Source organism: Scyliorhinus canicula, chromosome 11, assembly GCF_902713615.1.
Source record: "Scyliorhinus canicula chromosome 11, sScyCan1.1, whole genome shotgun sequence".
NCBI classification, from domain to species: Eukaryota; Metazoa; Chordata; class Chondrichthyes; order Carcharhiniformes; family Scyliorhinidae; genus Scyliorhinus; species Scyliorhinus canicula.
Genome location: NC_052156.1, coordinates 141,796,289 through 141,808,552, shown reverse-complemented (window position 1 = coordinate 141,808,552; position 12,264 = coordinate 141,796,289). Strand labels below are relative to the sequence as shown.

Genomic DNA, 12,264 nt, shown 5'->3' with positions numbered 1-12,264 from the left:
TTTTACTCAAGGCCATTTCTGATTTGAAGATATGCCAAACCCACAGTAGACATTTGTGCACTGAAGGAAGAGAAGGAATACTTTTGTATTAGATCCTTTTTGATTTCTTGGTGTATTCTGATGATGTCCACTGCCGTATACGGTATTGTGATTTAATTAACATTCCAATGTCCACATCTTAATAGGATGGCAAAACCCATGCGAATTTTTGGTGGGGCTCAGCAGAAAACAGTTTTTAAAAAACTGTTTCTTCAAAGTTAAGCAATAGAGATTACAACATGTTATGTCCAGAGATACCGTATTGATGTTTTACATGTTTGATCTTATTCATTACTAGATAAGCAAGCAATAAGTTTTCTTTATTTTTCTGCTTTTTTTTCGTCAGTGGATGGAAGTCATATATCAGAAATGTAAGAAGGTATCGGATGAAAATGCAACAATATATATTAAAGGCTGAAAATTTTTATAAAATGAACAAATTAAAAGTGATATTTGATACATGGATGAAATGGGTGCAGTTCCAAAAGAGGCGACACTTTTGTGAGTTGAAATCCATTTTATATGATAAAGAACTGGAATTAATACTTATGTCTGCCATGTGTGCTAAAAGTTTTGTTTAAAGACTGTAGGTTTTATGTTCAGCTGTATATAAATATTTACTTAAAGTAAACCCTTAAATGAAAATTAGGATTGACCTTAGATGAGAAGCATATTTAATGGAAGTAAGGCATTGATTCCGAGGTAATGTGAGATCAGAAATAAACTAAATTTTTTTTTTCTCTTAATGTTATCCTTTCCTGTCAATTCAGAAGGTGTTTGCCCACCTCTTAATGGGTGCACAAACCTCTAATGCTTTGACCATTTGATTACCCTCAAATGGTATGTCTGAGCTATGTGTCAGCAAGTGATTCAACAGCAAGAGATTTCACAACTAAATAAGATCTGCTGTCATCTGGCATGCAAATATGCATTATCAGCAGATAATGAAGTTTCATAGTTTATTCACGTGTTTATACAAAATTAACTTGATTTGTTTTCCCAGATGACTGTACAAAGTTGTGATACATTTACATCGTAACCATGATCTGTAACAAAATGTTTCCTTAGTGGAAAAAGCAGCTATGGAAGCAGAAAGATCTGGGGTGCCACAAGCTTTTGTGGATAGTTTGACTATGGTCTTCTAAACGTAGACACTGTGACAGCCAGGATTTGCTCTTCCCCAATTCTTTGAGAGGTTTGGGTACATTGAGAGAATGCCCATTTAGTCATCATCAGAGACAGCATTTTCAACATGGTTCTGACCAGTGAAGCAGAGCTAGTAGACAACCTAACAGTTGGAAAGATTTGGAAAACAGTAGTTACAGTAGCCCTTTGGGTCCAAGCTGTGCTGGTAGAGGAACATATAGGCTTGAGCTTCAACAGGCTAGTTGACTAACAGGACCGTTGATGGCTTTGCACTTAACCAACATACAAGTTTGCTTTTTTCAGCAAGGGCAATGGATAGTGATGAGCAAGAGCTTTGGTTGTTTTTTTCTTCATAAGCAGCACTCAATACCACTGTTCCAGCTATGACCAGGCCAAGTGCATATTGGGGATTTTCCTAATCCATAGACTATTATATCAAGTTAACTGGCTGGAATGCATGTTTTTCAGCACTGTCAATGTTTACTTGGGTAGGGACGGGGTGGGATCAAAATTCTAGCTGATCACCATTAAAGTGATTCAAGGACTGATCAACGGCTTGTTAATGGGGCAGGGGTGGTGTTGAGATTTTCATGGGGGTGTATATGGGCTGCCTGCATTGCTTGGCGAGCCAGTCATTACCACCCAAGAGAATTATGTCAGATCCATTAAAGAGTGAATGACACATTGACAAACAGATGCCATTGATATAGTGTAGGTGATGGGAGAGTAGGCGATAAGCATTTGGGCAATGTAGGGAATTATGGCATTATGGAGGCAAAAGAGCAGGAGCAAGGCTGCCAAGAACAATTGTGTGTCACTTAACCACAAGGAAGGCTGCAGTGAAGGCACAACTTTTATATTTTGGGCACATTGGCAATGAGGAACAATATCTTCTGTAGTAAGGGCCATTGTGGGGGGGAGGGGGGGGGGGACACATGGGAGAAGATGGAGGCAAAAACTGTACTCTCTGCTGATGAAGGGAATTAGCTTGTCATGACTTAATAGAGGTTTAGAAGATGATGAGGGGGGTAGATAGAGTGGACTTTCAGAGACTATTTCCTTGGGTGTATGTAGCTGTTACAAGTGGCATAACTATAAGATTCAGGGTGGGAGATATAGGAGGGATGTCCGAGGTAGGTTCTTTACTCAGAGAGTGGTTAGGGTGTGGAATGGACTGCCTGCTGTGATAGTGGAGCTTTAGGAACTTTCAAGTGGTTATTGGATAGGCACATGGAGCACACCAGAATGACAGGAAGTGGGATAGCTTGATCTTGGTTTTGGACAATGCTCGGCACAACATCGAGGGCCGAAGGGCCTGTTCTGTGCTGTACTGTTCTATGTTCTATCTCTTTAAGATTTGAGGTTTCCTTTTAAAGTCATTAGATTATCAAGAAGAGCAGATTCTTCATAGCTTGCTTGTAACTGTTTAATCGTTGTAGACAGGAATTTAAACTGAACTATTTAAAAAATGAAAGAGAAAATGCTGGAAAATCTCAGCAGGTCTGGCAGCATCTGTAGGGAGAGAAAAGAGCTAATGCTCCGAGTCCGATGACTCTTTGTCAAAGCTCATTTAAAAAATGAGTACGGTAAAATCCTAAAATGTAACTTCAAACCAACATGAAATATTAAAAATTAGAAGAATTATCAAAATCTTACAGGTGCCTCCTTTCCATATCAGGCTCCCCCACCCACAAGGTCTGCCATCCATGGGTGCTCCCTCTCCACCATGATCCCCAGTCCTCCCTCCCCAGGCCTCATCTCCCACATCGCCATGATTCCACCAGTACTTTACTCAAGAGTGGTTAGGGTGTGGAATGGACTGTACTGTTCTATGTTCTATGACCAAGAATCAATACCACGAGTGACTGCAGCTCCCCAGGAACCTGTGGACTTGTCGCTGGAGACCTTGCACCTCATATCACCAGTTGCCAAGCCACGCCAGTATCCTTGAAAGTCACAGTGGTCTTAAACTTCTTTGCACCTTCCAAGGATCAGCTATGGATCTTGGTGAATCTTGCAAATTGCTGCATGCCCGTGCATCTCGCAGAGCACTGAAACCTTATTTAGTAGGTTGTTATGGAACTTAAACTTGCATTTGTAGAAGAGAACAAAGGTCGAGAACTTCAACTTCAGACAGGCCTTGGAGCTTTTGTGCATACACAGACTGGAAACAGGCTGCAGATGCAGATTGCTATTTTTACATTTTTCTTTGACCCAGTGTCTCCGAGAGACACTCCGGGAGAGAATATTGATACCCTGTGAGGTGGGCTATTGTTGAAGCCTTTGAGTTGAGTGACATTTGGAGAGAATTCCAAGGCGAGAGTTTGAAGATTGGAATCTTGTGAGAGAGGCGGAGATTCAGTGAGGCTGCTTTACATCTAGGTGGTTTAGCTCATTTGGTTGGACAGCTGGTTTGTGATGCAGAGCGAGGCCAACTGCGTAGGTTCAATTCCCATAACTATTGAGGTTATTTTTGAAGGCCTGCCTTCTCAACCTTTGTGACAAATGGTGGATTTGGCGAATATTGGTTTCTAAATAATGGGACAATTTAAGAGTTAAAAGCCTGGGGTTCGAGTGTGTTTGACCGCAGTGGGTATGTTTTTAAACATGATTTTGTTTTGCTTCTAGGAACCATCATGTGAAATTGCCCAGAGGAATGTGGCTTAACGGGAAGTCCCTGGGGACTTAATGATTTAATGTGCTTTTGCAGCCTGCAGAGAACATTTGTTTTTCAGTTTGGGGAGATGAGGTTATTGCTGGGCAGAGCCCAGGAATGCAGAGAGGCAGTTAAGTTTTGAAGAAGCTTTGGGAGAGGAAAGAAGTGAATTCTGATCTGCCGGTCACTGAGTCCATAATTCTCTCACAGCAAGATAGTTATAAAAGAGTAATAATCTGTAAAGCAGAGCAGTCTTGTCTGGGGACAAGGAAGATGCCGAAACACAGCAGGTGAACTGCTTTTTGAAGACATTTAGCCAGAGCCTGAAGGGATTCTAATTGGAGCCATTCTAACTGGAGTATTACTCTATGCCATGCTAATTGAAGATAGATTGAGAACAGTAGGTTTATTTTCTTGTTTAATGCAGTGTTAAGGGATAATTGTAAGATGTTCTTTTCGGGTGTGAAGTTAAATAGTTTAATATTGTATTCATTATAAAGTTTTATTTTAGAAATACCAAAGCCAACGTATATGCCCCAAATTGGGATGATGCTGGCTTCATGAGACGATTGTTGGGCCGCATCCCGGACCTGGAGGCAGGGGGCCTGATCATGGGGGGGAGATTTTAACACAGTGCTGGATCCCACACTGGACCGGTCCAGTTCAACGACGGGTAGGAGACCGGTGGCGGCCAAAGTGCTGAGGGGATACATGGACCAGAGGGGAGGGGTGGATCCCTGGAGGTTTGGGAGACCGAGAGCGCGGGAGTATTCCTTTTTCTGTCACGTCCATAGGGTTTATTCCCGGATAGACTTTTTTGTCCTGAGCAGTGGATTGATCCCGAGGGTGCAGGATGCCGAGTATTCAGCCATAGCGATTTCGGACCATGCCCTGCACTGGGTGGATCTGGAGATGGGAGAGGCGCGGGACCAGCGCCCGCTTTGGCGCCTGGATGTGGGGATGCTGGCGGAGGAGGAGGTGTGTAAGAGGGTTCGGAGAAGCATTGAGGGGTATGTGGATACCAATGATACGGGGGAGGTCCAGGTGGGGATGGTCTGGGAGGCTCTGAAAGCAGTGATCCGGGGGGAGCTGATCTCCATCCCGGTCCACAGGGAAAGGAGGGAGAGGAAGGAGAGGGAGAGGCTGGTGGGAGAGCTTCTGGAGGTGGACAGGAGATATGCGGAGGCACCGGAGGAAGGGTTGCTGGGAGAACGGCGCAGGTTGCAGGCCAATTTTGACTTGTTGACCACCAGAAAGGCGGAGACACAGTGGAGGAGGGCGCAGGGCGTGGTATATGAGTATGGAGAGAAGGCGAGCAGGATGTTGGCACATCAGCTCCGTAGGCGAGATGCGGCTAGGGAAATTGGTGGAGTGAAGGATCGGGGTGGAAATGTAGTGCAGAAGGGGACAGAAGTAAATGGGGTCTTTAGGGACTTTTACGAGGGATTGTACCGGTCGGAACCTCCGAGGGGGAGAGAGGGGATGGAGAGCTTCATGAACAGGCTATGTTTCCGAAGGGTTCAAGAGAGGCTGGTAGATGGGCTGGGGGCGCCGATAGGGTTGGAGGAGCTAGTCAGGGGGATCGGGCAAATGCAGTCAGGTAAGGCCCCGGGGCCGGACGGGTTCCCGGCAGAATTTTACAAAAAATATGCGGACCTGGTGGGTCCCCTGCTGGTGCGAACTTTCAATGAGGCGTGGGAGGGGGGGCTTTGCCCCCGACGATGTCGCGGGCACTGATCTCTTTGATCCTAAAACGGGATAAGGACCCCTTGCAGTGCGGATCATATAGGCCTATCTCGCTCCTTAACGTAGACGCTAAGTTGCTGGCGAAGATCCTGGCTACTAGGATAGAGGATTGTGTGCCAGAGGTAATTCATGAAGATCAGACAGGATTTGTCAAGGGGCGGCAGCTCAACACGAATGTGCGGAGACTGCTCAATGTTATCATGATGCCAGCAGTGGAGGGGGAGGCGGAGATAGTGGTGGCGCTGGACGCAGAGAGAGCGTTTGATAGAGCTGAGTGGGGGTACCTGTGGGAGGTGCTGGAGAGGTTTGGATTTGGGGAGGGATTCATCAAATGGGTGAGGCTGCTTTACGCGGCGCCGATGGCGAGTGTAGTCACAAATGGAAGGAGATCGGAGTATTTTAGGCTTTATCATGGGACCAGGCAGGGGTGTCCCCTGTCCCCCCTGTTCTTTGCACTGGCGATTGAACCGCTGGCCATGGCGTTGAGGGAGTCAGGGAGGTGGAGGGGTCTGGTGCGGGGTGGGGAGGAGCACCGGGTATCGCTGTATGCGGACGACCTGCTGTTATATGTGGCGGACCCAGAGGGGGGAATGCCGGGGGTGATGGAGCTGTTAGCGGAATTTGGGGGCTTCTCGGGCTATAAGCTAAACTTAGGAAAGAGCGAGGTATTTGTAGTGCACCCGGGAGATCAGGAGGAGGGAATTGGGAGGCTCCCCTTCAGGAGGGCAGTGAAGAGTTTCAGGTACCTGGGGGTGCAGGTGGCCAGGAGTTGGGGGGCTCTTCATAAGCTTAACTTCACCAGACTAGTGGAACAGATGGAGGAGGAATTTAAAAGGTGGGACATGGTGCCGCTATCGCTGGCGGGCAGAGTGCAATCCGTCAAAATGACGGTTCTCCCGAGGTTCTTGTTCCTCTTCCAGTGCTTGCCCATCTTCATCCCTAGGGCCTTTTTTAAAAGGGTGACCAGCAGCATCATGGGATTTGTTTGGGCGCATGGCACCCCGAGGGTGAAGAGGGTCTTCTTGGAGCTGAGTAGGGATGGGGGGGGGCTGGCGTTGCCCAACCTCTCGGGGTACTACTGGGCGGCCAACGTGTCGATGGTGCGTAAGTGGGTGATGGAGGGGGAGGGGGCAGCATGGAAACGGATGGAGAGAGCGTCCTGTGGGGATACAAGCCTGGGGGCCCTGGTAACGGCGCCGTGGCCGCTCCCTCCCACGAGGTATACCACGTGTCCAGTGGTGGCGGCTACCCTCAAGATTTGGGGGCAGTGGAGGCGACATAGAGGAGAAGTGGGGGGCTCGATGGAGACTCCATTAAGGGGGAACCATAGGTTCGTCCCGGGGAACATGGATGGGGGATTTCAGGGATGGTATAGAGTGGGCATTAGACAGCTGAGGGACCTGTTTATCGACGGAAGGTTTGCGAGCCTGGGGGAGTTGGAGGAGAAATTTGGGCTCCCGCCGGGAAATATGTTTAGATATCTGCAGGTAAAGGCATTTGCTAGACGGCAGGTGGAGGGATTCCCTGCGCTCCCCGCGAGGGGGTGAGTGACAGGGTGCTCTCGGGGGTCGGGGAGGGGAAGATATCCGATATCTACAAGCTTATGCAGGAGGTGGAAGAGGCGTCAGTAGAGGAGCTGAAAACGAAGTGGGAGGAGGAACTGGGGGAACAGATCGAAGACGGGACATGGGCTGATGCCCTGGAGAGGGCAAATTCTTCCTCCTCGTGTGCGCGGCTTAGCCTCATTCAATTCAAGGTGCTGCATAGGGCCCACATGACTGGGACGAGGATGAGTAGGTTCTTTGGGGGTGAAGATAGGTGTGTCAGGTGCTCGGGGAGTCCAGCGAACCATGCCCATATGTTCTGGGAATGCCCGGCATTGGAGGAGTTCTGGAAGGGGGTGGCGAGGACGGTGTCAAGGGTGGTGGGATCCAGGGTCAAGCTAGGATGGGGTTGGGGTTGGGGTAGAGCCGGGAGTGCAGGAGGCGAAAGAGGCCGGTGTGCTGGCCTTTGCGTCCCTAGTAGCCCGGCGAAGGATTTTGCTACAGTGAAAGGACGCGAGGCCCCCAAGCGTGGAGACCTGGATCAATGACATGGCGGGCTTCATTAAGCTTGAGAAGGTTAAATTCGCCCTGAGAGGATCGGTGCAAGGGTTCTTTAAACGGTGGCAACCTTTCCTCGACTTTCTGGCTCAACGATAGGGTACTGGGACAGTAGCAGCAGCAACCCGGGGGGAGGGGGGGGGGGGGAACGTTGATTATGTTTGCTTATTTTATTTAAATTTGATTTATTTAATTTTAATTTATGGTTAAGTTCTCTTGTTGGGGGGGGGGGGGTGGGGAGAGTGTGATACATGTGATGCTACGGTATGGGGGGAATTGTGGGTGTTATGGGGCTGTTAGTTGCATATTATTGCTTGTTGCTATACTTGTTGTTATATTTTTATATTTTCTGTAAAAAATTCCAATAAAAATTATTTAAAAAAAGAAATACCAAAGCCCTATTTTTCATGCAATCAACCCTGGAGTGAACCTATCTTTCCGCACAGTCTTACAAATAAACAAAAATTTTGGGATTTCAGTTCAGTATCCTAGCCACTAGCCTGGAATCGTAACAAAATTAGGGGCTCTTTAACGGGATTCTTGAGTGTAATTCCTGGTGAGAAAAGGTGAATTCAGATCTGCCTGAAACTGAATCCACAATTCTCTCACAGTAGGATAGTTATAAAAGAGTAATAATTTGCAAGGCAGAGCAGTCTTTTCTGGTGACAAGGAAGAAACTGAAACCCAGCAAGTAAACCAGCTTTTTGAAGATATTCAGCCAAAGTCTGAAGTGATTCTAACAGGAACCAAGTTTATAAAGCAAGTTTTACTCTATGCCATGCTAATTGAAGATAGATTGAGAGAATTCGGCTACATTATGATCTTGCTCAAGTGTAGATAGCGGTGAATAGTGGGAGAGGCTGAAAACGAGATCCGCGCCGGGCGCCAAACAGTTTGTGATCCCATAGGCAAAATTGGGATCTCGCCACAGCGTGGGGAGATGCCTATTATCACCACTTAAGCCCCATTTCTATGCTATCAACGAGAGTGACCCCGTATCCAACGGCCTCCCATCATTCATTGGCCTCCCCGGCAAGTACTCACGCTGGCACCGAGTAGTACTCCTTTTGAAAAACGTGAACTGGCGGAAGGGCTTCTGTGGGGAGCTAAGGAGATGAGTAGCCATCTTTGCTCACAGGCAAAGAGCCCAGGGGCGCTGGGAATGCCACCCCACTGCTCGGCAGGGGTGGACCGCCATAGGGAGTTTGGGGGGGGGGGTTTGTGCTGGGAGGGCATCTGGGAGCCAACTGTTCACGGCACCACCATGCCAACCCCTGGATCGTGTTTAACCATTCCGGGGGCAACCCTTGTCCCTGCCTGTCTGCCCCGCCAATCACCCATACCCCCACCTACTGCTGAGGCCTCTGGCTGTGTGGCTGAAGGCTGCATGATAGCACAGTAGTTAGCACAGTTGCTTCACAGCTCCAGAGTCCCAGGCTCGATTCCCGGCATGAGTCACTATCTGTGTGGCGTCTGCACGTTCTCCCTGTGTCTGCGTGGGTTTCCTCCCACAGTCCAAAGATGAGCAGGTTAGATGGATTGGCCATGCTAAATTGCCCTGAATGTCCAAACAAAAGATTATATGGGGTTATTGGGTTACGGGGATAGGATGGCGGTGTGGGCTTAGGTAGGGTGCTCTTTCCAACGGTCGGTGTAGACTCGATGGACCAAATGGCCTCCTTCTGCACTGTAAATTCCATGATTTTATGATTCTATTGTTGATAGGAATTGTCAATTGTGGTTAAGTGAGCACTTCACATATGCCATGTGGATTCCTGTGAGTGGGCAGACCACGTAGTTTGGAGTCATTGCCTAGCATCCCAATCACACCCTGATGCCAGGACACTGTTTGAATAATGCGGGAGGGAATACCACACACACAACATCTGAACAGCCAGAGGATGGGACACAGAACCGGGGAAATGTCCACGGCTGATTAGTAGGTGAGTGGCACGGGGAGGGGGTATACCTGGAGAGATTGGAAAAGAGTCTGGAGGTTAGTCCGCCTTTCGGAAGAAAGTGACAGAGGTATCATAATGGTTGTGCAAAAAGGAGTTTAATGTGCTGTACAATACTCCACTCCCGGCGGCACATGCACAGACCTGCAGCCCTGTCCCTTGTGCTGACCTCGAGACGCGGCCTCATCAAACTAGTGGATCTCTGGGGAGCTGGTGCCCATCGTCGCCACTCCATGGGACGGGTCCGGGCTGGCATTTACTCCTCCCTATCGGTGTCCTTAAGGCCCTGGGGCTCCACCTCGGGATAGAGAGGCAGCTGGCTCGAGCCCTGGGTGCCCCTGCATAATTTGGCTCTACCAGCCCTGACAGCTCCCCATGGTCTGCACCATTGTGTCGATGCCCTCGGTGATGCTCCTCAGTGACTGGGACATGGTGTGCAGTGCCTCAACCATGCCCGCTTGTGGCTAGCTCCACAGCGCCTCGGTCATTCCCATCTGAGAGCATGATATATCCTGCAGAACCTCATCAAGGTTGGCCTGGTGATGGGTGATATCCCCCAGTGAGGCGGTCATTCTGCCAAGGCCTTCAGCCATGGCCGTCACTGACTGCTCAACGCCTTGGACATCTTCGCTCATGGTGTCGATGTTGTGCACCAGGCTTTCCACTGTGGTCGCCACCCTAGCAATGTTGACCTTGGTGCCATCTCCGGGGCCATCTCCTGCGCCTGTAGCCTCCGGGACTCCTCCAGGTGGCTATGAATCTGCTGGAGTGACGCTGACATCTCCCTCTGCACCTCCCAGCCACTCAGCTGTGTCCTCGGATCCAGCAGCCCTCCGACTGCTGTCTCGCCTGGGGGTTTCTGCCTCCACCTGATGTGCATCATCTGTGGTGTGGTGCTCACCAGACTGTGTCCCAGAAACCTGACCACTAACATTTCCCACTAAGGTGTGTGTATCAGCACTGGTGAGGGGTGTGGATGACAGCTGTGCTGTGACTACGATGGAATCTTCGGGGCTCTCCGGAGTGTTCTCCTTGGAGTCAGGAGAGGGGGCCACCCGGGATGGGCTGGCTCCATCGGCTGGAAGACTTGCAGGAGAGTGGACATGTGGTCAGTAGGAAGGACGAGCCAGTCAGTCAAAAGCAATTTGACAGGTTCACGTTTGACAGGTCCTCCGGGTGGAGCCTGGTGGTTCCTCACCTCTGTTGTGTCCATCAGCCTCCGCGTTGGTGACTGATCAGCCACCCTGGTCACCTCCAAGGCCTGCTCCTCGAAGGAGATGAGGATTCTTATGTCCAGCATCCCACCGCCAGTGTGGATCCTCTTCCACTGATTGTGGGAGACTCAGAGAGGGCATCGTTAGCCACGTGCATGGTTCACAGTCGTGGGAGATGGGGTGTGAAGGTGAGGTTGGGAGGGTGTTGGGTAGGGGTGGAGGGTTGGGAGTCACATGAGGAGTTGGAGGGTGCGGGCCTTGGTGTCTACTCACTCGTGCTACCTGGTGTCGGTTGTTGACCATCTTTCTGCACTGCTGGCCAGTCCTCTTGGTCATACTACTCAAGCTTATGGCTGCTACCACCTCATCCCAGTCAGCACTGGCTACCTTGTGGCTCACCCTCCAGGACCCTCAGGGGAACAGAACTCCCTCCTGGCCTTTACTGTTTCCAGGAGCCTCCCCAGGTCTGCATCCCTGAATCTTGGGGCCATTGTGCTGGGCGCCATTGTTGTGAGCTGGCTGGGGTTGGCTGAGTGTAAGATCTTTTTATTTTTCTCCTTCAAAAATAAGGTCCACGGTCCAGTTGAAGAGGTGTCCAAAACACTCTTTATTTTTATTTTTTGTTTCTAATTTAGAGTACCCAATTATTTCCAATTAAGGGGCAATTTAGCATGGCCAATCCACCTAGCCTGCACATCTTTGGGTTATGGGGGCAAAAGCCACGCAAACATATGGAGAATGTTCAAACTCCGCATGGACAGTGACCCAGAACCAGGATCGAACCTGGGACCTCGGCGCCGTGAGACAGCAGGGCTAACCCACTGCTCCAGCATGCTGCCCTACTCTTTATTTTTTAAGTGTTTACTTAATACATTTGCATGAAAGTAAATCAAAAATTTAGATCAAAATAATACATTGTCTTGTCAGAATACAGCACATAGTTTCACATAGTTTGATAGCATTCATGATAAGTAAAGGATATTGACATTGACCCAATTAGAAGATGCCATGATTGATATTGATACTGACACTGAAAAAGATCATCAAAACTATTTCTACAGCCGCACTCCAAATAGGGTGCCAGCATTGGGTACCAGCTGAAATTCACAAGGCAGATCCATTTTAAGCATATGGCTACATTATCTGTTTCTTTACACCTGTTGACACTTGATTAATTGGCAGCCCATGCCTGCAATTGATGACATTTCCAACACATTGGTGATTTCCAACACCTGGTCATGAGGAAATTAGAAGCCGACCAGTGTGTCTATTCGAGAACTGGCCACTAGTGACAATTTGATCCAACACAGGAATGACTGTGAAGAAGTATCACAAAAATGTTTCATCGTGTTGAAATCTACTTTTAAAAACTCAGTGGAATGCATGATTACCTGCCCCCCCCA

At 48.8% G+C, this 12,264-nt stretch overlaps 1 protein-coding gene across 3 annotated transcripts in view; it reads left to right on the top strand.

The window, feature by feature from the left end:
* Positions 1-12,264, top strand: part of fbxl13 (F-box and leucine-rich repeat protein 13) — a 399,689-nt gene that overhangs the window by 27,856 nt on the left and 359,569 nt on the right. For all 3 annotated transcript variants that reach the window (XM_038811555.1, XM_038811556.1, XM_038811557.1), the window contains exon 6: positions 386-540. In XM_038811555.1, the coding sequence (XP_038667483.1) occupies positions 386-540 (155 nt within the window). The remainder of the gene's footprint in view (positions 1-385; positions 541-12,264) is intronic.